The 25,329-nt window shown below is 42.7% G+C and overlaps 1 protein-coding gene across 1 annotated transcript in view; it reads left to right on the top strand.

Annotated features, from left to right (window-relative positions):
* Positions 1-25,329, top strand: part of CHN1 (chimerin 1) — a 106,046-nt gene that overhangs the window by 57,571 nt on the left and 23,146 nt on the right. The window contains exon 7 of the mRNA XM_069781476.1: positions 16,198-16,275. Coding sequence (XP_069637577.1) covers positions 16,198-16,275 — 78 coding nt within the window. The remainder of the gene's footprint in view (positions 1-16,197; positions 16,276-25,329) is intronic.

The raw sequence follows: 25,329 nt of genomic DNA, 5'->3' as shown, positions 1-25,329 counted from the left end.
TAAGAGCCTTCACATAAAAAATCAAGGGTGTTTGCAGAGGGACCAGTCTCACTTTCCAGCCTTGAACTGACACTGGTATTTTTGTTAATGGCACTACTACTTTTCTACTGCTGTTCTCGGTCAAATCTGTTAGTAAGATCTGCCTTAAACCTTCCTTCACCAAAGCTTATTTTATCTTCAGTGAAAGGACATCAGAAAATGTAGCTGAGGAAGTTACAGTAGTCCATTGTAGAAGCATAAGCTCCCTTAGCAAGGTCTGTGATGGAGGAAGACAGCTTCGAACAACACTGTTCGGTGCCCAGTAATGCCAGTGCTGGGACTGATAAGAACTAAAAAGAAGATGTGGTCTTAATAATCAGGAGGAAAATGTGCTTTGAGAGTGAAGAAATCTTGATGCTGGAAGTTCTATTTACTCAAATTAACTTAATTTTATTAGAAAAGATGGGTGTGTAATGTATAAAACTCTAGACAAGCCATAGCTATAACAAGGGTAGCAACAAAGAAATAATGGTTTTAAAAGTACAACTAATAAATGTTTACTTTAAAGTACATTTAAAGACACAGGAGACTGAGCACTGAAGAATCCCATGGGTTAACTTGAGGAGATTGTCAACTCTTTTCTCAGAAATGTTCCTTTCCAGTCCCTGCGCGGGTGTCCATGACAATCACTCTGTAAGTTTAATGTAATTTATAAATAAAACATAACTCTGTGGAAAGCAAAAACTTCTATTTATTTCTTCTGGGTTTAGCCCATCTTTCAGCAGAGACTTCAAAGCACAGACAATTTTGTCAATAGCAAGAAAGTTCCTACCAGATGAAAGACAAGCCTACTTTTTAGGTAGCTGCTCCAACATATTGGCAACATCGTACTCTGTGGAGGTTGCCCCAGCCTTAGTCTTCTTTATCTTCCCTTTCTGTGCATTAGCATTTATGGTGGTAGGGATCTAGTGCCATTTATGTCATTATGTATGGCATGTACAGTTCAAACTAAGACTGCAAATGGTTATGATGCCTTTTTATAAACATATATGTTTTTAACTTAACTATATGTTTATTAAGACCTGAGAAACATGCTGTCCAGTGTGCAGACATCAGCACAAAGAAAATTCTTTTCTCCAAACTGCAGGGTGCTTTTTCTACTCATAATCACTGAGAGTAACCTAAGCCTTTATTTATGTTCAGTGTGGCAGTAAAATTGATACACTAGAAAGATTACATAAACTGATCATGTTGTAAGATTCAGAGCTTCCAAATGAAGCATAAACTTTGCTAATTTAATTCCCAGGTCATAGAATATCTCATTTTTCTCTTGTCAGTATCTTGTGCTTATAAAGGATAAATTAACAAGCCAGACTTGTTTTTTAAGGGTTTCTTACTGGACCTATAGCTCAGCTCTAGTGCTAAACATGGTCCCATAACTCTCCTGTTTTTCCCAGGCCAAATTCTTTCTTCTTCTTTCCTTGCCAGCTCTGGTCAGTGCTCAGCTGTGCTCTATTAGTTCCTGTGGGTTACAAATGGCATCCCAGCTGATTCCAGTAAGCCTTGCAGGACCTCACCTGCCTGCCTCTGTGTGCATGCCTGTGCCTCCAAAGCACATTAATTTAATGCTCACACAATAACGTGTGGGATTAATGTGAAATGAAAGTCACATGCTTTTGTTGGTAGCCTGATTGCCTATTGCTGGTCTAGTATTACAAGGTTCAAAATAAATAAGGCTCCACAAACTTCAGACAGTGAGGAGTGGCTTAGGTCAGGTTCCATTTCAAATGCACAGTGTGCTTCCTGTCACGATGCTACTCCTGTAGAGAGATTTCCTCTATTTTGCAGGTAAGCACAGTTGAGGATCAGCATCCCACTTCAGCCTTTTGTCATGAGTACAAGTCACTTGACTGCTTGCTGAGATGACTTTTCATGTTTGTTGTAGTTTAACCCGAGCCAGCAACTAAGCACCATGCAGCTGCTTGCTCACTTCCCCCCCCCCCCCCCCACTCAGTGGGATGGGGGAGAGAATCGGGGAAAAAAAAGTAAAACTCATGGGGTGAGATAAGAACAGTCCAATAGGATGGAAAGGAAGAAAATAATGATAATAAAATAATTGGAATATACAAAACAAGTGATGCACAATGCAATTGCTCACCAACTGATGCCCAGTCAGTTCTTGAGCAGTGACTCCCCCTGGCCAACTCCCCCCAGTTTATATACTGGGCATGATGTCGTATGGTATGGAATACCCCTTTGGCCACTTTCGCTCAGCTGTCCTGGCTGTGTCCCCCGTCCAGCCTTCTTGTTGGCTGGGCATGAGAAGCTGAAAAATTCTTGATTTGGTATAAATGCTACTTAGCAACAACTGAAAACATCAGTGAGTTATCAGCATTCTTCTCATACTAAATCCAAAACATAACACTATACCAGCTACTAGAAAGAAAATTAAGTCTACCCCAGCCAAAACCATGACAATGTTACTTTCTGCTTTTTCACGTAAGTGTGGCTCTTTTATGATCTGACATGTGAAATGTGTACACAAAGATGAAGGCTTTAGAAAGTCCAGTGTCTAATTATGCTGAGACAGGCAGCTGCCATGTGAAATCAGGGGGTCTGGTCTCTCAGGCTCACAGACCAGACCCTCAGCAAAGTGTGGGGAATAATTACGCTCAGTATATGCCCTGTGCCTGATTGAGCCTTTTGTAAAATTAATAGTGTACATAACTGTTAAAAAGGCTGTAAAGGAGTACAGTTGCTGTGCAATTAAATCTGAAGAATACTGGTTGTGTTGCTACTGATAAAATGAAACCATTAGCAATGAATAAGCTATTATTGTTTTCCCGTGTTTCTCAGTGTTGTGAGGTAAGTCAGTGTGAAGCCCTCACCATCGCCAGCGGTTCTTCCAGGATTTCTAATGCTTGGTGGTTTGGGTCTGGTTACATTTTTAATGCCTTTCAAAAAAGTACCGTATAGCCTTAGCTTCTCTTAATGTGTCCTGGCAGAAGTTTCCTTCCTTTTTAACTGGGATAGGCTAGTGCAAGGAGGATCACAGGGAGGGAGGAAGGAATCTCCCTTAGCTCTTGAAGAGCCAAAAATGATAGCTTTCTTTGGGCGCTCTTCAGGGCGAGAGAGATTTTTCCCATCCTGGTGGACCTTAGTATATGGGACACAGGAATAGAGGTCCAGCTCAACTCCTGATGAGCAACGGAGAGCTGTCATGGCTTCAGTCCTAACACGCTGTAGGAGTCTGCTGCTTACCTTCCCTGTGGGCCTTATACTTGAGGTTTCCAAAAGGGCTGCCTAGATATATGGCAGGGAAGCCTCATAGTCATATGTAAGGAAATTATAAACTTTCTTAAAAAAAACCAACCCTGTGGTTTCCCTTGACTTTTTATGCCTTCTCACAACTGAATAATCCATGCAGTGGCCTCAGAAAGGAGAAGGTGGGTCTCTTTCAGAGCAGTCTCTAAAGCAAGCACGTGGTTGTCGTTTACTGCTTATGCAAAGAGCTTCCCAGACGGTGAGGGACTGCGGTGGGTTGCTGGCTGGCAGCTCCCTCATTTGTTGTTCTCTTTCCTTAGCTGTGCGAGTTTTGAGTCTTTTTTTTTTTTTTTTTTTACCTCCTCCTCCCATCTGGCATCTCCTAATTATTTTCTATTACTAATCACTTCTACAGGAAACAGACTGGACTGTTGAATTAAGAGCCCTATAAAAGGATAATTTTGTTATTTACAAGTTTCTTACCTCACTTAGACTTTATAACGTGACACTGTATAGCTGGTGATAATCACCTTGGGCTATGATTGTGTCTAATCCCATAAACTAGACAGGGTCAGGTCTGGTCACTAGTTGAACATGAGAGTCCCAAGGAAAAGCCAGGGCTGCAGAAAGTGGAGTTGGTAGCCCCTTTGGCTGTGAACTAATATCTGACATGTCTTGTGTTTTATGCTCTCTGCAACTCTGTATCCTGCATAAATCTGTGCTAAGAGGCTGACTTCCAGGGATTTTCTCCACTTACGTCTACCATTATTCAGATAAGCTCCTTTTTCCCTTACTGTTTGCAAGGGGTGGGGTGGGGTGTTTTTTGTTTAGATGGGAGGGAGGAAAGCATTTTACATTGGTTGCCGTTTACATGCTCATAAGTACAAATACATGTCATTTGGCATATGTACAACGATGGAAAGGACATGGAGCTGTGGCGGTCTGGTGTGTCGCACCCCATTTGGTTAGAGAAACGCCTGATAGGCAGGCACATCTGCTCCCCTAATAATTGCTCATTCATAAGTGGCTACCAAACCCTTAAGACCCATGAAGAGTGAAATACTTGTTTTAGAAGTGGTAGCAAAAAAAGAAGTAGTTAGAGGTGCCTAAATGAAGTATTAGACTGTGAAAGAAAAAAAGAACAACCATTTATCCTGCGGTTAATGTCGCAGAAGCTGATCTGTTCTTGTCCTTGTTTCATTCCTTTTAATCTTTCACAAGAAAAAAGATATTTTCAGATAAAACTTCTCATGCTTAGTTTTAGTCTCTAGCTGAATGTTTTTCTTTTCTGAATTTGAACAAAGTAAGGAGAGCAGTTTTGTTACTAAGCTCAATAAACTGCTTGCTCTTATTACTTCAAACCTGTCACACTCGTCATCAGCGAAGACAGCAACTCTTGACAGTTTTGCAAAGTCTTCCTTTGATCATTAACTTTTAGAACATTAACATTTTCCATATTTAACCTTTTTTCTGCATGGCATCAGCAGTTAGAAACAGTGTTGCTTCTGGCATTCACTGTTCCTACAGTCCTGATGTTTAAGCAAGGTAACAATCATCACGCTGAATAATCTGATTTTCAGTTGATGAACAGTTGTTGCGCTAATCCTTGTCCTTTTAGTACTGATATTCCTCACACCCATACAACTTCCAAGATAACTACAGGATAATGTGTTTCTAATAGTGAAGTTCATATTATAATGCACTTAGACTGTATTGCTTTTTTGTGGGGATTATTATTGCATTTGGTTAGAGCTGCAGCAGTTTGAAATAGTTTGCCTAAGGAACATTAGAGCTAGTATCACAAAGTATAATGTTCTCTATTAAACCTTAGTCATATGTGTATGTGATTTCCAATTTGTGAATTAGATTAGTAGTACTTGGAGGCAAGCAGCTTTTCTCCTTCCTGAGAGAAGAGGGGAGGAATACTGTGAAAATATGAAAGGCTGTATTCCCAATTTCCATTTTGCATGTAATGATGAAATATTTTAAAAGCTCTATGCTTTATATCATGTATCAAATAGTTTATTGGTTGAAGATCTCTGATGATTTTACATTGCTGGAAAAGTCTTGAAGCATTTCCCAAAGTTAATGTGATAGTGAATTACATTTGCATTCAGGCATTTCTGTGAATTGGCTGATGATTAGATTAATGACGTGTTTCATACAAATGCACAAAAATTTCAAAAAGTACCATGTGTTGTTATCTTTCACAGAATTTGAAGTGCTCAGTCTCTTAAGTGACAGCTTCTCATTCACTCCAGCTTCCAAATCCTTGCTAGCATTTGCCGCAGCGCTGCAGCCTGGTGCCTGGAAGCTGCCTATCACTTTTGTCACACACTGGAGTTCGCAAGGCAGACTTACTGCACAGCAAGTTGATAGTGCCAAGAGCTTACTGGATAAATTTTTTTAATGGGCCTTATGGGTTAATTCTCTTGGGAAATTTTTATTGTTGAACATTCAAACAACCTCAGTGTTAGAAATCTTATGTGCAGTGTCACTTAAAGTGCTAGCTGATGGTGGCAGTACAAATAAAAAATTGCCCTGTAAGATGAGATGAAAAACATGACTAAGAAGAAAGCAGCTGTGCTGGATAAACATTTTGTTCATTGCCAATAATTTTGTTCTTTGTGAATGAATTTAAGAAATGGAACTATACCCCAAACTTAGTCTTTTATCTTCGATGTGCCCTATACTCAAAATAAGAGCTTCTGTCCAAAGATCATATGCCTCTGAAATCCCAAATGTCAAATCTTTGAGTTACTGATTGGGACTTAGGACTAGTGTATTTCATTTCAACTGAAAATAGCCATCAACTAAACATTATGTTGCAAGAAAACACAGGCTCACTGGGAAAAACAAAACAAAACAAAACAAAACAAAAGTCCCTCCTGTGTAACAGAAGTTGTATAACCTGTCCACATGCCAGTGCCTGCTTCTCCCCCAAAAGGTAAATAATCTGCATAGCCCAAATTTATGATGGGGAGTTGCATTGCCAGCCCCATTTTGAGTCATTCAAAATGATTCAGTTTTCCAATCAAGACATTATTTAAATTTGTTTCAAAGATGCTGGGTTTGACCATTTGAGACAATGGTTTCTTGAGTGCCTGTCTTAAGTAAGAATTTTTAACAGTTATAGCTTCCTCTAGGGAAATGGGATGCTTCCTGCTCTTATATGAAAATTTTCATGGCAGAGGCATTTTAAAATGCTAATTAGGAAACTAAGAGGGAATAAATAGGAAAGATGAACCATATGTGGAACAGGAGAAATGAGAAAATTGGAACGCTGGTCAACAGAATGTAAAATGAGCCTTTTCTGAGAATGTGATCAGGGATTAGAAGATTTTATGGGTGGCAATAAACTGATAATTTGATAATAACTGATAATTTGACTTTGGGAGCAGAGTATAATTCCACTGCCAATTCCACTCTGTTTCATTCATTGCAGGTTTCACATCAGTCCCGATTTAAATAGAGATTTATGCAAGGATAGTGGGAGCCTACATGAGAGACTTGAAGGATGATCAGCCTGCCTCATTTTCTGAGTTTGCCTAATTGCATTGTATAAAATGAATGTAGAACTTGACCCACAGCGCTGGTGCAGCTATACCCAGGGACACACATGCACCTAGAAAACTGGTCATCAGGGTCTGCAAGGAGTGCTGATGGACACTGGGGCTTACCTCATTTTATAATTTTTCTGCAGTGAGGTGGTCCATAAGCAGGTTTTCACCATTATACATTTTGCAAGAATGTTGCGTGTCCATGTCACAACTCTCATATTCCTTCAGGTTAAAAATTGTTTTCACCTTGATTCATGGGGTTGAATCAAGTGATAATTAAGGATTAGGAGACTTTGCACTCTTAGTCTTATTTATGCTAAATAAGTATTATTATGGACTGAAAGTATGTTGAAGAAAGAAACTGTGACAGCACATGTATCATAGCAACATAGCTTATTCAGGAAGAAGTGGATGGATTCAAAATAGAGGATGTGCCAAAGGAGCAGGTGTAGTCTGAAATACAAAGAGTGTTTAGAAATTAATGAGCTGCAGTTTTCAATTATAACATACATTGAATTACTCTAAATTGAATTACGGTGTAGAACAAAAAAGGCTGATATTAGACACATTAGACTGCCAGACAAGACTAATGTGAAATGAATATTATACATCAGGTAATAAGACATAAAAAGATATTTCCATACCGCTTGCTCGTTTTATACCAGTAGCCAAACTCCTGTTCCTTGAGGATTAAATGAAAAAAACCCAAACTGATAAATACAATAATAGAAAGACCTTGTGGATTACATGATTGTAGTTATCCCTAAGTGTATACATTTTCAGTTACAAAAAGATACAGAGGCCTATTATAAAAACTGCTCTTACCAATATGATTCCTAAATGGATATCATAAAGAAAGTGTTGTAAATTATTTATTTCATGAAGTTTGGCCACTGTTAACATTTCCTTGCTATGAGACGGGTAAGGTTCCTCATCAAAGGATACAGTTAAGCTTTTCGACATGCCTTCTCTTTTTTTTTTTTCCTTTTATTTGAGGAAATCCTTATAACAGTGTGGTTCAGATGAGAAATAAACTATCACCAGTCCCTTGTGGTTTCAGAAGATTAGTCTAACAGCCTGTTTTCTCTTATGATACTTAAATGTAGTGTATTAGTAACAAAGAGCATTTGCCAAAAGAGTAGCATTCATGCGGCTGCCAATTTGCATTACATTTTGACTGTTATCACTCCTATAGAGCACATTGTCTTGTGGTATTTATAAATTACTTTTAAGGTCTTTTTGGAATACAGTCTGCCTTGACGTGTGACAAGTCAAGAGGCTTTTGCTGGAGTGACCCCACTCTGCAAGGAACGTCAGTCGTGCCTCGGTCACAACAGCATGGTTCCCTGCAGGCCAGCAAGGAAGCACGCTACAGACCAGGGAAGAGAAGAAAACACGATGCTGTTAGCTGAAATAGAAAATGCTGACTAAATGGGAGTGAGCTGGGGAAGCTGCTGAGGAGCAGGCTCTGCGTGTTGCTGGCCAGTGTGACGGTTGCTCCCTTAGGCAGAGCTCCTTGCTCCATCAACTCCTCTTCCCATAGGTCTCATAGCTGCAAGACAGACCTCTCTAGCCCGATTTAGCACTGCGTAACAGTGTAATAGTTAACTTAAACTGTGTGAGTAGTCCTTCCAGTCTCTCTGCTTCTGCCTTTCCTGGGGAGAGAAGTACCTGGCACAGGCGGCTGCTTTAACTCCCTGTTTAGCTTACTGCCTCCATGGCCCAGACTCCTCATGGGAGGACAGGAAGATAGGATGGACCAAAACCAAAACTGTGACAGATGGAAGGTGGATGGAAAGGACTGAAAGCAAAGCTGGAAAGGACAGGCTTCATCTGAAGGACTTACTGGAGACAAATTCTGGTGTTTTGTGATGCTTTTCTCCTTGCTCATGAACTATCTTGCACACTTTGCCCGGGAACAGTGATGCTGCCAGCCCCCTGAGGCAGGGAGGTGGCATCTTCTGTGCTCTACCAACTCTCGGTCCCCTTCTGTACTTGCTGAGTTCAGCTGGGGTTGGCCCCCTTTTAATGCAGCTTGTTTTCCCAAGAAAAGAATGGGATTGTGGTAACGAGCTGCTGCAAAGCAAGGATAGAATTGCTGAGGCCGATACCTCGGCTTGAACTCGTGGTCATGGGGAACTGCTTTCCTAGCGACAGTCAGAGTTAGGAGTGAAAAGAGCTTGTTTCTTCGCTTTCTGGGTAGCTTTTATCATGGTGTTTGATTGGCATATCCTGCCTCAGTGTCACGCAGCTTGGTAGCAGCTCAGCTTTTGTGGAGCCATCATATCTTGCCCCTTGCGCCGGCTGGTAGTCTCTGTCTTTAAGGGAAGGGCTGGAGCAGTCAGTTATTTTAACGGAGGCAGCCGGGGCCACGGGGACGTCCCACGTCAGTGTCTGCAGGGAAGGGCCCTGGGGCTTCGGCCGGCCCAGGACCCAACCACGGCAAGGCCGGAGCCCCGGCAGGGGCGCAGGACTGCGCCACCTCCCCCAGAGCGTGACCCCGTGAGGAAGCGTATTATTATTTATACAGCATAAATGAAGTTGTAGCTATTGCTTGTAAAACCCAGCTCGGCACCGTTATTGATTGCGACATCCACGTCCCTGCCTGTGCGCGTTCCCACGTGCCCACGTACGCCCCCGCAGTGGTATTTGTACCTGGGGGGTGTGAAGGAAAAACCCAGAATTATCCCCCCTCCTTCAGCAGCCACAGCAGGCCGGTTGCTGACCTTGCTAAAAGCTAAGTTGCTTGATGTTAGCGAAGTCCTCCAGAACCAGACCAAAAGCGTAACTTGTTCCTGGAGGGACTGTGAAATTTTTGTTTTATTTTTGCCACAGCTAGATCCATGGTTATATACCAAAATAGCCCCCTCCCTAAGGAAAGACATGTGTTGTGTTTGCCAGTGAAAAGTGCCTTGCTTTTGTGCCACTATCCAAACAGTTAATTGTTTCTGTCTTGTCAGTTACTGAGAGGAATGGTCACAGTGGATGCTTTTTGCCAGTGCGCAGTGCCCAACTGTCATTTCCAAAGGCCCCTATCGGTAACTGCCGGGAGCAAATCTACAACCCGTCATGCCACTAGGAACAGAATAAGCCGGCTGACCTAGATCCGGATCAGCTGCAGTGACCGGTAGGTTATAGGAGTAAAGCTATGGAAAAACAACTTTTCTGTTGGCTTCCCCTAAGATCTCTCTGCTTTTTTATGAGTATGCTGCCTTGTTATGAAAACAAGGGTACTTCAGGGTATTTCTGGTAAGCACATCAGCGCAAACATAAAATCTTCCCAAATAATGCTAATGTGCTCTAATTGTATTGCACAATACAGTGCCAAATGAACTCACTTTTTACGTAGTAGTTTCTAGCAGCAATATTGGGCAACATTTTTTCCATAATTTAAACTTTGGTTTAGATTATTTAATTTTTGTAATTCAACAGTCATGCTTTAAACCAAGCCAACACTTTGGCTGAATTTGTTTAATTAAGGTTTTAATTAAAACATTTTTTTAAAAAACTTTTTTTTAAATTCTAGATATAAAAATGTTTATTACCTGCTGTGGAAATCACATGCACTTTGATCAGAAAAAAAAATTCAAAAATATAAATAGCCATTTCTTTAGCTTTTGCAATAAGTATTTCATGGGGGGTGGGGGGAGAGGTCTGATTTAATTAGAAGTCAGTCTGTGTGGAAAATTTTGTTAAAAAAAATAGAACTTTTCTCAGCAGTAAGTTTTCATCATTCAACCATGTCTTAAATCCCAACTCCCCTGTGGGTAACTGTGGACTCAAAGTGGGTTTGTGTGTTGCCTGAGGATCCCAGTATACTTTGAGCATTGCGGGAGCCTGATGCTGTCCATGTGCCAGGTAAACGTGGCTGTGTTGGAATGGCAGCAAGAGAAGTCTTGCCCTGGTGGCTGAGACTGCATGATGGTCCTTCCTATCCAGCTTCTGAGATGTCACCTTTCAGGTTGAACTTTTCTTTTAATAGCATTCCAACCCTCCACTCACACCATTTATCTGTGGGCAGAGGCTATGCCTGGCACTAGCATGTCTACAGGTGAAGAAAATTAAATGAGAACAACTTATCACCACTTTTAAATAAAAAGTAGAATTTTGGGCTCCCCTTCCCCCCTTGGAACAAGTCTGTGAAAGATATGACTGGGAAAATTATATTTAGCATGGAACAAGCCTCCACCAAGAACAGCATTGAGGAAATTGGGCTCAGTTTCACAATCTGACTGATTAGCTTTTGAAAATCATGTACTGAGCCCATAAAATATGTTCATTAAGTGTTCAGGCAAGGAAGGATTTTCTGAGCATACACATTTGGCTAAGTTAGCCATACAGTGAAACAGAACATGACAGAATATATGGTGGCTAACTGCATAGCAACCCAAATATCTTGTTTCTTGAGATATGTACAATCATCTTTGATTTTTTTTAAAAATGCATGCAATATAACTGCTGGTTAATATTATTATTAAAATACATTCCTGAGAGGGAAGGGATCATATTATATATAAAGTCTGAAACAATAAAGGCATATTTAGTCATAACAACATGAAAATACCATATGAGAATGAAAAGCCTGCAGCGTACTGCACATGCATTCCCGAGACTGAAGAAAACACGATACTGTGTTTGAGAGAGGAGCCAGGTGGTCATGAAACTAAACACTCCACTGTAGTGGGAATGCACGTGGGCTTCAGGAGGTCTGATCAAGTCTAATCTGGGCATTTTAGGACTTGTGAGCTTAACCTGACTTGAATTTTTCTGGTTTTTTTTCTGGAGTAATTTTAGTTTATTACTCAACAAATGGGAATACATTGATTTGCCTTTTTAGAAAGATAATTTGTCCGATGTTGACTGAATTGTGTGACTGGATTAAACTTATGTAATGTGACTTTCAGAGAGTGACTAATTGGAATTTACTGCAAGCTGTGGATGACTTTAAAATCAATTCTGTGGAGTCTTCATAATAAGACTTACTGATTGTGAGATTAGTACCAGAAAATATGCATACATTATCCAGCTAACACTGAGAGCAAATAGTGCTCAAGAAAACAGCTGTTTCTCCCATACCCTGAAGGATTACTCCAGGGGGAGGTACAGAAAGCAGAGTCCCAGTAGGACCTAGACTGAACCACTCTTACAGTTGAGGTTTTAGAACAAATGAGAACATTTGAAATAGCAGGTTACAGTCACCCCCACCCCCCCCCCTTTAGCCCATATGTACAATGTAGAACCTCTAAACAGATGTCTTGGTTTAAAGGTTGACGTATTGCTGGGTTTGGTTTTTTAGTGCTTAGGTCACTAAAATGTAAAGGGCTGAGAGGCTGCTCTGGTTGCATGCTCTGCTGAGAGGTTGCTCAGCTATTACTTCCAGTCATTCCATTTTCAGTTCACCTCAATCCTGTGAAATCACGTCCTTAAATTAAATTTAAAAAAGACAGCCCTGCAGTTTCCTTCCTCCTGGAGTCTGCACAGCATATTGCTCCCTACACATGCAATGATTGCAAATGTCTGTCACAAACAATTAATAAAAAAATAAAATCAAGACTTTACTTAGAAAAGGGGAAGGGAGAAGATTTTCCTCCCCAGATTTTACCTCCTCTTCATCCGGTATGGAGCAGACAGTAACTAATAATTATCCCCATTAAGGTAGACTTTAGACAGAGCAAGTTACAAAGATAACTGTTGGAAAATGAAAGGGCTATGGAGAGGAGATTTTGCTGGCGGGTGGGAGTGCAGGAGCTACTGGTGGAGGGCAGGCATTGAATCAAGAGCCAGCCAAGGGTGTCAGAAGAGCAGGACTTGCAGGCTGAGAATCGAGACAGCATAGGGCAGCTGGAGCAGGAGAGCGCATCGGGAGAGAACAGCTTCCTGCATGATTTGAGTTGAAACCCCAGGTCCGTGACTTCATTTGTTTGCTCTCAGGGATGGTGACTCATCTCTGCAATGACTAGGGCTACCTGAGGACAGTGGCTGGATCTTTCTTACTTTGTTATCTCAGGTACTGGTCAGCTAAAGATCTGGACCTGCCTGATGACCCAAACTGTGGTCAGGAAGGTGTGTACAACAGAAATTTCATTCTTCGTTTTGGTTTTCAAAAGAAAGGAAGTGGGCTGTGTTAAGAAAAGCACTAGCTTGCAATGCCAAACTCCCAAAGTTAGGCGATGGCAGAAAAATGAGCGTATGTGTTATAGAATTATGTCATCTGAAAGCAGTTGTATGAATTTAATTACAACACTGTGTTGGGGAAATATATGTAAGAAATAGAACAAATATATATTTTTCATAATTTTTTAGTTGCTAGCTTTATGGCTTTAACTTTCTTTCAGTCTAGGTTTTTGGTGTGCAAAACTATAGTCCATATAGCACATGTGAAGGGCTGTAAGTGTAGTGAGCCCAGTATTCCTATATTTGTAAACAGCAGAAAATGCTTTGCACTGAACAATGGGAAGCTGATTTATGTAAAACCAATAAATAGTCTGAGTTAGATTACTGTAACACAAAGTAATGTTAGAATTAAAATTCATAATCTTGTAACTACTTTCCCGATTATAACGCGTTTTCATAATTACAGCCCTGAGATAGGACCTTTCCCTGTTGGGTAGTTTTGCTTACCTTTTTATCGGCATTCTTAAGATTTAATTTTCCAGGATCTAGAGATCGGTTTCTACTAACGTGACTCTAAAGTGCCATTGAAAATAAATCAGTTCTTCAGAATTAGGAAAAAGGAAGCAGACAATTAAGGAATAAGTATGTCAACAAACAAATATGCGCTCTACCAACAATTGAAAGGAAAATTCAGAATGCTTTATCTTGCTTCTTAAATGAAATTATGCAAAATAATAAGGGTTGATTCTGATAGTAAATGTACTCTTGAAAATCGCTGGGTTATTTATTTCCAACAAATTCAGTTTTCACAATTTGCTTCCTGAGTCTGTTGTCACTCAAAGCTGTTTGGAGAGGATGAATCCTCTGGGGCAGGTTTAGGTCCACCTTGTTCCATGAGGACTTTTACCTGATGTAGTTCTTGGGAATGAAACCATGAAGTGGCTTTAGCTAGAATGAAAGGGGAGAACGAGCTCGAAAGCCTGTCTGCTTCCTCCTCCCCTGAGTCCCTACTGTTCTCAAACTTCACATAGATGAGGTGGTCAGTTTTTGCCATCTCTTGCTCCTCACCTCATTTTTCTTGATCTCCTATTGCCATGGAGCGTTACACTTAGAAGGATGTGCAGAAAAATGCAAGAGGGGCATTTATTTACCCGCAACAGAAATGAGCGGTTAAAAGCAAGACAGGCAGATTGAGGCAGCTGTTGGAAAAGCATTCCTCAATAGGATGGATCTACCAGCCTCCTGTTTGTATTGAAACTGGGAACTGAGCCAGATACTCCAAAGGCCCCTGTATGAGCCACTAATGCCCGACAGCTTCATCCTGTATAATCTATAGCCAGTGTTTCAATTATTAGCTATTAACTTGCATTGCAGATTAGTGGTTGGCGAAGCACATATGTTGATCCTTCATCTCTGCAACCTGGCCCTGTGCTGAAACCCAGCAGATTTTTAAAACCTGTAAAAAAAAAAAAACCTGGGAAGATACTGGTGGCCATGCAAGGGAACAGAGGAGGGGCTCACGGTGAGCATTGCTCTCAGCTGTATTGGCAGGATGAAGCTAAATGGTAATGCTGTGATCCAGCTGCAAAACACACCAATTCCACCCAGAAGCCTGTGACAAACTGTGCTTGTCTTTGGTTGTTACTGAGTCATGAGAGATAAAAATACCTTTGCTGCAGAAGGGTGAGCGGTTGTGGTGCTGCAGCCTGTGGCAAGGGAAGGGAGGGCTGCACTCTTGGCTAGCTGCACGGGAAGGCTGTGCGCTTGGAAAAGTCCTCTTGTGCCCTAGTTGTCGGGGTGGTGGTCAGCCCCACAGTGTAAATCGCTGCCGTAGTCAGTCAGTCCGTCAGACCAAAGGTCCATTTCTGCAGTCTCTGACAAAGACTGTTCACAAATGCTTGGAGAGCACTAGAAGAAAAAGGGCAGGAGTCGAGTGGCCGTCGTGGTGTCCCCTGCCAGCTGTCAGCATGCAGCTGAGGAGAGCCTCCCTGAGCTGGGCTGCCCTGGTGAGCAGCTCCGGGTGGATATGGCACGGCTTGCCCTGGTCCTGCGTGAGGCCGTTACACTTCGACTCTGGTGCATCCTGCGGCAACGCTTTAATGATGCTGGTGTGAAATGCTGTTTCCTTTGGCTTGTGTGAGGGGTAGCGAGGACCAGATTGTCCCGTGCCCATTTCACCGTCAGTCCAACGGCAGGTTTCGGTCCGATTTGAGACTATGTGTCATTCACCTTCGGTTAACGTTCAGGAATCCCTAAGGAGAGGCAGCACAGCCACTGGGGTTTGGGTCTTTGGTGGGAAGGGCAGTGTGATGACCTTTGGTGGCATTTGTGTTCACATCCCTACTAGAAGAGGCTGTTAGATGGCGTGAGTTTGACGAGCCTCTCTTTCTACGAAAGGCATCGAAAAATGGAGTTTTAAAGGAAGAGGGATGAGCATCGACGGTTGCATTAGCTGCTCCCAGCCTTACCTGCTGGCGCCCACCCCGTGCGGGGCGAGCCGCTTTCTGTCGCGTCCCCTGGGGCTGCCGCATCCGAGGATGCCCCCAGGGGCGAAGAGATGCCATTTTGTAGCGGTGCGTGACTCATCCCGCGCTGACAGCCCCCCCGCTGGTACCTCTCCGCCGGGGGGGGGAGCAGCGCTGCCCGCCTCGCCGGAGCTCCATTGGCTGCGGCCGCCGGGGGGCCGCGGGGCCGCCCCCGCCCCGGGGGCGGTGCCGCGCCGCGTCCCTCCGCCGCGTCGCCCCCCGAAACGGGCAGCGGGGAGGGAGGAGGGCGCCGAGGGAGGCGCGCGTCCCCCCGCGGCCCCGCCGCCGGCCGCCGATGGAGGGAGAGGCTGCGGGCTGCGCCCCCCCGCCGCTGGCCGCCGCACATGCCCGGCCCGCCGGCCGCCCCGCGGCAGGCCTGAGCCCCCGAGCCCGGATCGAAGCGGGGGAAGCCGCCTCGCTGAGTTAGCCGCGCGGTGAGCAAGTGCCCTGCCATGGCCACGCCGCCCCTCCGAGCCGTTTAGGCGCCCGAGATGGTCCTTTCGGGTTCCGCAAACCGAGCCTGATACAGAGAGGGCGCAGATCGGCCCGGGGGGCCGCTCCTCCTTCCCGTCAGCTCCAACATGCCGTCCAAAGAGTCCTGGTCAGGGCAGAAAGCGAGTAGGTCTGCGGTGCACAACTCGAAGCAGGAGAGCCGTCAACAAGATTTACTGATAGCGGCCTTGGGGATGAAACTGGGTACTCAGAAGTCGTCTGTGACGATCTGGCAACCTCTTAAACTCTTTGCTTATTCGCAGTTGACATCGCTTGTCAGAAGAGCGACTCTGAAAGAAAATGAACATATTCCAAAATACGAGAAGATTCATAACTTCAAGGTAAGAAACCACGCTGCTGCTTTCCTTTTAAGGCACGGGGGCTACAGTTTTTACTTTAACGTGGGGTCCGCTGTCGCAAGGAAGTAGTATATATGCAGGCTATCGCTTTCTGGGATCTCGGATGCTTCAATTGAATCTCATTGCTAGTTAGAGCAATTAGACATCTTTAGAACGTATCAGCAGAAGAACGAGGATTTTGTTGTTGACTGCTTGTGTGCGTGTTTTTGTTTCACTAAGATTTTCTGTATCTAGGTTATCTCTTTTTATTTAGAATTGTTTTATACTGAGATGCTAAAGGTGAGAAGAACTGGCAAAGTTTTCTTTCAATTCAAACGAATGTAGTTCAGTTTTACTTATGTTGATATGATGCCAAAAAATCTTTTAGATCTGTGATTAGAGGATTAAACTGATTTTATCTCAGTTTGTTGCTGGTAAATAGCTTTGGAGGTAAGAAGCATGTTTTACTGCATCTGGATTGAGCAGATGGTCTGCATTTCCCTTAGTTCCTGGCTTTTCTCCTGTGTTAATGAATTGAGTGTGTTGAAAGCAGCATGGCTTATACCACGGGGCTATTGGAGCTGCTGGCATTAGCAACTGTCTTGAGTTTTAATAAAATTTACTTAGTCTTCTATGTAGCTTCTAATTATTGTTTTAATTATTTTGAATAAACAATGCTCTTTGGTAAGAGACAGGTGTCAATACAACATATATGCATGTTTTGTGTCTGTATCTGTAATAAGTGTCCAGTAAGGATTTAGTAATTTAACCTTTTGGCAGTCAAATGCATTGCATAATAGGCGGTCTTTATTTGTAAGACTAAGTGAATTGGTGTTATACTGAATTCCTGTAGACAACAGTACAAACTTCATATATAGTACCTGAAGCCCAGATTTTATCTTTAACGTGTGGGGTTTTTTCCCCCGTGTAGCTTTCGCTTTTATTTATTTTTAGGAGAAGGGGAAATCATTAATATCATACAGGTATCTGATGATACAAGCATCTGTTAATTGTCTCTTATTTTCAGCTTTGATTTCCATCACATGCATGTGCATGTGTGAATGTACACATGCGTGCACATATGTATATTTACCTGTCGTCCATCTGATTTTATTTAAACCACCTTCTGGCTTTTGAGTTCAGATAACCACTAAAATTGGAAACTCTGTATGATCAGGATGTTTTGTTTGACTTGGGTTCTTCAGTAAAGCATGAATTTGAAAACCATGTACAAAATGTTACATAAAAAAGTGTTTTACATGAACACTTGGCACAAAATAATCCTGCTGGCTGTCAGTTCAATGCAGAGCATTTTTTCACAGGCTCCTAAGGTGTCCTAGAGATCTGAAATGTCTTGCAACTTCCATTTGTTCCTTAGAGTTTGGAGATAATTCTTGCAGATGCCAGCAGATAGCAATTTTCCATGTATTACAGTGTATGTAGGATAATACGTATTTAATTTTGTGCACATTTGTATTCCTTAGTTGATTTCCTGTAACAGCCTGAAACATGTCTGTTTTGAAAATAATCCGATAACCTGATTTTCATTGGTTTGGGTTTCTTTATTTGTTTTTCTTCCATAAACTGTTTCTGGAAAGTTTGGAAGTGAGTTTTCCAGTCTTTTTTCAAAAACAAACTGTGTGTCTGATCCAAGGTCATAGCTACAGCACAAACTTTCCACACATTGTTTTCTTTATAATAGTTGTGCTGTAGTTCCTTATACATGCAGTTGCCAGAAAAATATGCCTTGAGAAGTAACTCTTCTCAAGTCAGCGAAATGGAGTCGCCTTACACGGATAATTTTTGCTATAAAAAAATAGAGGGTAACAAGCCCCTTGCCCCTTAAAGGGTGTGCAGCACCCAACCTACCCACTGAAGGAATGCTGCTGGCATTCACGAGCTCTAAATGTGGCCACTGTCCCATTTTTAAAGAAAATAACCATAAGCCCTTCATAATTACTGCGTTATGGATCTGAAATGAATGGCCATCATTAGCTCATGCGCTTCTCTCCTTTATCATTCCTTGCACGTGTCAAATTTTTCTTCTCGCACGTATAGACGTCACCATTTAAAATGTCTGCAGAAGTCTCCTAGGTTGCCTGCCAGGCAGCAGATGTGCCACGTGTGTGGGAAGGAAGGAGATGTCAGGCCCAGAGTCTTGAACCTAGACTTTTGAAACAAAACAAGAAAAAACAACCCAGAAATGAAATAAATTTATGTAGTTCAGCTAACCAACAGTGACTGCTGTCCCCAGAGGCTCCACCAGCAAAAAGGAGGGCGCACGCTGCTTTTGTACTTCTGCGGCTAATCCTCTCTTCGTTACACAGGCATGAGGCAACAGATAGGGATGCCTAACCCTTTTCCCGGCTGCTTCTTTGATCAGTCACATCACTAGTCACAGACATGAAGGGGTCTCGGAAATCCTTTTGTACTGCAAATGCTGTAACATCCCAGCAGAGGGAGGAGAAGTGGAGAATCATCAATGCAGGACAACTAGCGCTGTTGTCTTGGAGAAGGGAAGAAGACAGCAGTAGCCGCTCTGGAGGCGGGCTGGGGTCAGCAAATGCCCAAAAGCCTTGGCCATAGGTTAGGAGACCTTAATTCTCCCTCCGCCCCTACACCTCCTATCCCTGTGGGATGGGTAGGTGGGGACGCAGGTGGAGTTTGGACCCTCAGACTCTGTTGCCACCAGCAAAGCTCAGGTAGAGGAACATGGTGGCAGAGGAGCAGTGTGGTGATGGACCTCACAGGGCTGCAGATGCCTAGGTAGGGGGTGAGCCCAAAAGTAGCTTTTAACTCTTTAAATTGTCAAGAGGTCCCCTGAATAAATCCATTAATCTGTGTTTTGCTCCGAGGGTTGTTGAAAGAAGAATGTAAAGACGGTTCTGCTAGGAGTGATGACATGGCTGAGTTTTTGAAAGGTTTTAATCTTATTTAAATCTGCTGGAATGTGAGTTGTCTCCTGCCTGAAGTGAACAGGCTGGCTAGCTGGCATGACAGGGAGCTCGGTGGGCAGAGCTGGCCGGTAATGATCTCCAGCTCCGTAATATTCTCCTGACTGGGGAGGTCTCGTCTCTCATGAGCACATCTCAAATGCAAATACAGAGTGGCTGAATTGTCTTAAATTAATCTCCATAAGTAAAGAAAGGGATGATGATTTATAAATGTCAGATCTGATTGAGTTTTTAATACCTATTCCTCAGGATGAGAGCTAGGTATTAAAAATATTTTATTTTTTTAAGCGTATTTGGGCTTTTTCTAATTTATAAAAAGTTTTCAATTAATATTTCTGTGTTATCCTCTAAATCTAATATAAAAGATTAATTTTCTGTTAATTCAAATATATCAGCTAAAAGAGATCGATGTTGTTCAACACAGGATTTTATTTAGCTCTAATTGAATAATGGGATTTGAAGGTGAGCTGGGACTGTGAGTGTGACTTGATTGGGTCTGTCTGTTTGCATATTTGATTTCTTTTGCTTTCCCTCCATATACTCTGCTTTTCTCAAATCGAGCATGCTGAATGAGATCTCCTGTAAAATGAATCATCAGGCCAAATCAGGACAGTCACTTCACCATCCTCAAAATTTCAGCCCCACCTTCTTTCACAGAAAGGCTTTTCTTCTCTTTCAGTTTCTTACCTGTTACAGGGAAGAAATTTCCCCACACTCTCCAGTACGCACGTATCTGCATGGGTGTGTGTGTGTGTGATGGATATCAAGTTTGTTCTTCCACCCAGTGTAGATGAATAATAGCATCTTCTATTTGGAAGCTCTGAGGGATTTGTGGCATGCTCTTTCAAGTGCTGACAAGGAGCATAGCTGAAGCCAGTGGTGTTACTTTCTTACAAAAAGAAGCTTTATTATAGGGGAAAGTTCTGTAACATTTCATAGACGTGGACAGGGTAGATTTATGCCTAATTGTTCCCATAAATTTATTCCACAGCTGGACTCTACCAATAAGAATGCTTTTTTCTGTCACTTATAAATCTCGTATTTGCTTATCTTGTCCCCAAAATGCAACAACTGTGACAACTTGTAAATTAAAATACAATTTCTTACCTAGCTGATATCTGATCCATTCAATTATTTTAAGGGGAGGAAGCAACTGGGCACCTCCTGGGCAGGCAGGTGAAGCGAGAGCTTCAGGCAACAGCAGGAACCTCAAATTTGAGGGGAAAAGGGGCCTGTGGCAAGGTGCCATGTGGATTGAAACATTCCGGGTTGGTTTTCGAGAGGAGGACCGGGGGAGCTCTGGGTTGGGATGTGTGAGGTGGGCTTTAAGCCAAAGGACTTACACAGCAGGGAAATCTGAGTTGGGTTTAAGGTTACCCCATCTCTTCTCTCTCTGGTGAGGCAGTTTTTGTTAGGGTACTAAACACACAGGATGCCCCTTGCTCAGTCCTCCGGACTTTCCCTCTTTGCATCTGCTCGTCTCTTTATCTCCCCCCTACATTCCATAGTTTCTTGCTGTTAAAAAAAAAAAAAAAAAAAAAAAATAGGCCTAATGAGGTGCCTTCTGCACTGAGTCCATCCTTGCCTGACATGGAGCATCTTCTGCACCTCCTCCCCACCTGGTGCCATGCTTTGGACTTGGACACTGACATCGCTCCTTTGCAGGCTGTTTGTGTGGGGTTGGAGAAAACAGTAAAACTGTGCTTGAAAAATGTTAATGGCAAGGAGGGCAGTCATGGGAGAGGAGCATTAGCTGGGATGTTATGGGATGATGGCTTAAAAGGAAGAGGAAAGGGAAGATTTGAGATTAACAGCAAGAAATCTCCTGGGTGGTGAAACTTGTTAGTCAGTGCAACAGCCTCCCCATCATTTGGCAAATTTAAAATAAGCCTGGACAAAACACCTTAAAGGTCTTCATTCCCCTCCAGCTTTTGTGACTCATGGGCCCTGAGGAATTTTTAGCTCCCTTAGCTGCTTATAGGTATTCCTTCAGACACCTCTTGTTCCTGATGACTTGAGCCGGCAGAGCACTCTGCAGGTGTTTCGTAACTGCCGATAGTCCAAGGCATAAAACCACTCTTCTGCCTAGATTAGTGCCGTGGTGCTTCACTGAAGCAAGAAGGTGTCCGTGCCTGTCAGAGCTGGACTGAAATCTGTGTTTCCATGCATCATTTGCCCTAGGATATTGTCTCATTTCTCCCTTGCTCTTCATGAAATAGATATGTCTCCAGAAGACTATTTTTTGCTATCTTTCTGTGCTGCATTTGGTACTGTCATGCTGTTTCTTAGTCACTATCTTACTAATGCCTGAGACGGCACAGTCAATTAACTGTAATAAATAACAGTTGCAAGGCTGTTTGGTGAATCTGTGAACATTCAGAACATAATTCCCTTTCAAGCCAACGCTTCTTCCAGGGAGGAGAGATGTTTTTCCACGGTTGCTTAAGCCCAGTCAGCAGAGATGCTGATGAGTCTTGTTTGTTGAGATTCCTCATCTCCCTCCTCGACTGAAGCAACGTCCTGCCTTTCTCTTTGAGGATGACCCATTTGAAAGGCCAAATGGGGACCTCCGGAGCAGAGACAGTGTGCTTTCCCACGAGTAACTGGGGGAAGAATATAGCCTTAAATGTGCACAAAAAGTGACGGCTCAGGTGAGGACCAGCCTTTACTGGAAAGGCTTTCCCAGTATAGACAGGCTCAAGCATCACTTTAATGGAGAGACTGCTGATTTTAACAAGAGTTACTCTGCCAGTGAAATTTGTACTGCCTTCTTTGAAACAAATAAGGTAACCTGGCCCTGGCCCAGATTTTACCAGTGTAATTGCATCTGTGCTAGGTGCTTTGCTAGTGTAAAAAGTCATAGCAAATAGTTTCCATGCCAAACCTTATTATTCTAACAAGAGCTGCTCAGCAAAGCTGTGCTTAAACACTGGGAAATGGGGAGATGGAAAGTGCAGAAGAAATGCTGCATAAAGACCAGAAACTATAACAAACTCTTACTATATTAAGCAAAGCCCTCTTTCTGTGACTTCCAACATGAACTTGTTTCTATTTCTGATCTTCAGAAAACTGGGGCAGATGCCGATTTGGGGTAAATTGGTCTAGCTCCACTGAAAAGAGGATACTGATTTTTTTATTAGGTACAGACCTGACGCTGAACATATTTTCAAAACATCGTTAAGTAAGTCACTGTACTCAAATGAATATTCAGAAAGAGAGCTGGGTGCCTCTAGCACAGTCCCCAGGGAGAGTCTCTGCCCGTTCTCACAGATAAGAAAACCTCAGGAAATTTGATGTTTCTTTTAGACTCCTAGTACTTGAGGGAAAAAAAATGTTCAAAGGCAGGGAAAATATCTGGAGAACAAAGCTGAAGAAAAACTTCCACAAAACTTCTGAGAAGATCTCATCAGCTCTATGTTGTTGCTTCAGGAACTCATAGTGTATTATAAGACAGTTCAAGCCAGGAAAGCTTTTAGGTATTGATGGATTTTAGTCTCCTAAGGTATTTATTTAATGTTACTTTTACTTTTTTAGAAAAGCCAGGGCTTTTCCAAAGCAGATTCCAAATAGCACAATATTATTTAACCCTTTCTGGTTTCTTAGTGCTAGTCGCTGAATTCAAGCTTTGCCTCTGTTTGGGGGGAAAAAAAAAAAAAGCCTTTTTTCTAAATCCTTAATTTATTGAAGCTGTGATGCATTCCCACCACACCAGTAGTTTTGTGAGTCCCCAGATGTGGATCCTGGGAGTCTTCCCTGTGGACAGCCCCAAGAACGGATCAGCTCATGTCTGTGGTGAAGCTTAGAAATGCTCTGCTGGGGAGGACTGGGAGTTTGCCTCAAGGAGCACGTAGCGCATGTCATGCATTCTCACCATCAACAGCTTTACCTCCAAATTAGCATCATTGCAAAAGCATTTCTTTAGGAATCTCTTAGGGGTTTATAGCCTATATTCATCATTACATATATTATATTTACATCGTTACATATAGCATATGTAGTATGTGTATAAATATATGCAATTTTAATTCTAAGGGCTTTATTCAATTTTCACCTCTAGTTTCAGAATTTTTTGCATGAACACAGGTATCAAGTAGCTTGGGCCTGAAATAAAATGGACAATGTTCCAGTTTCTAGATAGCAATTTAAAGAAAATCTGCTATTCCATCCTGAAAGAAAGGTGGCCATTTTCATTGAATTTGCAAGCAAAAAAAGCAAACAACCTGCTACTCTCCATCTTTTTTGCTTTGGCTCTTGTAGAGCATGACCTAACCGCAATTTCCAGTTGTTCCCATCTCTGCTGACATGATCAGCACAAACCAGAAAGCAAACCAGACGTGACAGCGCTTCTGGGTCCACGTGGGTGAGGACCTGGAGAAAGGTTTGCCTGCTCAACATTCGTGTCAGTGTACCCGCTGGCAATAACGATGCTATTTATACCCCATGCTCTGAACCATGCAGTGTTCAGCCAGCATCTCTCCTCTCAAGAGCTGCTGGACAAAGTCGTTGGGGCGGTCCCAGACTGGCTCCCCACAGGTAACAGCCCAGCTGGTCTAGGCAAATCAGCTCTTGTTTTGGAGAAGGTATGTTCCAATGGTCTCAGTTACTGTCATTTCTGTTACACCTTTGCATGAAAGCTATTATCTTGCAGATACGGCTTTGCTGTGTGGGTTGTCATGGCAGTCTTTTCGCTTCTCAGATTACTCATCAGCAGCAATATTTGCCTCACAGGAGGAATATCGTGTGCTAGAATATTGGGAGTGGTTGAGGCCCTTATTTTAGAGGCACTATCTAATCATCGTAATATATGCAATGATTAAATTGAAGCATTGCCCAAACTGATAGTTGAGTCGATTGGCTTTCTCACTGATACCTCTTCTGTACCCTTTGCATCCAGGCAATCTTTGCCTGGACCAGGGGTGGATGGAAAGGGCGTGTGTGTTGGGTGCCAGCATTGGTACATTCAGTGCCTGACGAAATCAGCTGTGACAGGGAAGACAGACGTTAATAATACAGGCTGAGCTCCTAATTTTAATTGAGACTTACGATGTCTCCCATATCCAATTAAAAGCCTGGTAGAGTCCCAACAGGCAGAATTCAGTTGATGGAATTGCAAATCAGCTAGGACCACTGAGCTGACAGCTTTCATCAGCAGTGTCCTGTCATCCTTGGGAATTTGTTTGAAAGACAGTATAGCCAGCAGAACTGTACCTTTGGAGCATCACACAGCACAAATGCTGGATGTGTGCCATTTATTCAGTCCCCGATCAGCTTGGTCTCCTCCCTGAGTACCAGCAAGGCTTCTACCCAGAGCGTAGGACTCTGGGAGTGGGAGGATAGATCCGCCATGGTTTTTTCCATCCTCTTTCAAGTTGATGTGTTTCATCCCAACACAGATGGTAGTGCCTGGATTGTCCGAAACGCATTATTCTCACCGGCAGTTCAGCATGGAGGGCCATGGAAGAAGCTACACTGGTCTGTATAGAGCAGGGATTCTGATGGAGTGGGTGCTCAGGGAGACCATGGCAGCAGCCTCTTGGCAGGGAAGGCTTTTTTGTACACCGTCACAAAGACTTTTGTCTTCTGTGTTTGGTGTTGATTTTTCATATCCATAGTTTGTCAGATCCAGCCTTGCTTTCTTCCCAGGAGTAGCTTTGCTAAAGCTCTGCTGATCCATCCTGCTCCTTCACATCATGTTTACACAGCACTTTGCTGGTATTTCCTCATTTTCTTCCTCCCTGCCTTGACAAGTGATACAATGTAAGTCTCCCAGTTAGGAATACTAATTATGTGCTGGCTCATTCTTGGTTTTCAGATAGCAATCAAGGCTAGCTGAACAACTGCCTAGTAAAAACCAAAAGCGTTAAAAATAAGTGGAGTTACGAGATAACATGGGTAACTAACTTCAACAGTGACCTTTACAGAGCCTGAGAAGTAATGGTGGGAGATCTGCTTGAGGAGTTCACAGCTTGTGGTATAATCTGTTGTCAGACCCACTGGATCATTTTTTATTTGGTTCTTCTAAAACTTCTGTCTCTTTTTCTAAGTATTTTAATTAAATGCAAAACAAAAATAAATGAAATTGTGACACTTATTAATCACAGGA

Source organism: Haliaeetus albicilla, chromosome 4, assembly GCF_947461875.1.
Source record: "Haliaeetus albicilla chromosome 4, bHalAlb1.1, whole genome shotgun sequence".
Classification (NCBI taxonomy): Eukaryota; Metazoa; Chordata; class Aves; order Accipitriformes; family Accipitridae; genus Haliaeetus; species Haliaeetus albicilla.
The sequence above is the reverse complement of the archived record's forward strand: the minus strand, read 5'-3'. Positions and strand labels throughout refer to the sequence as shown.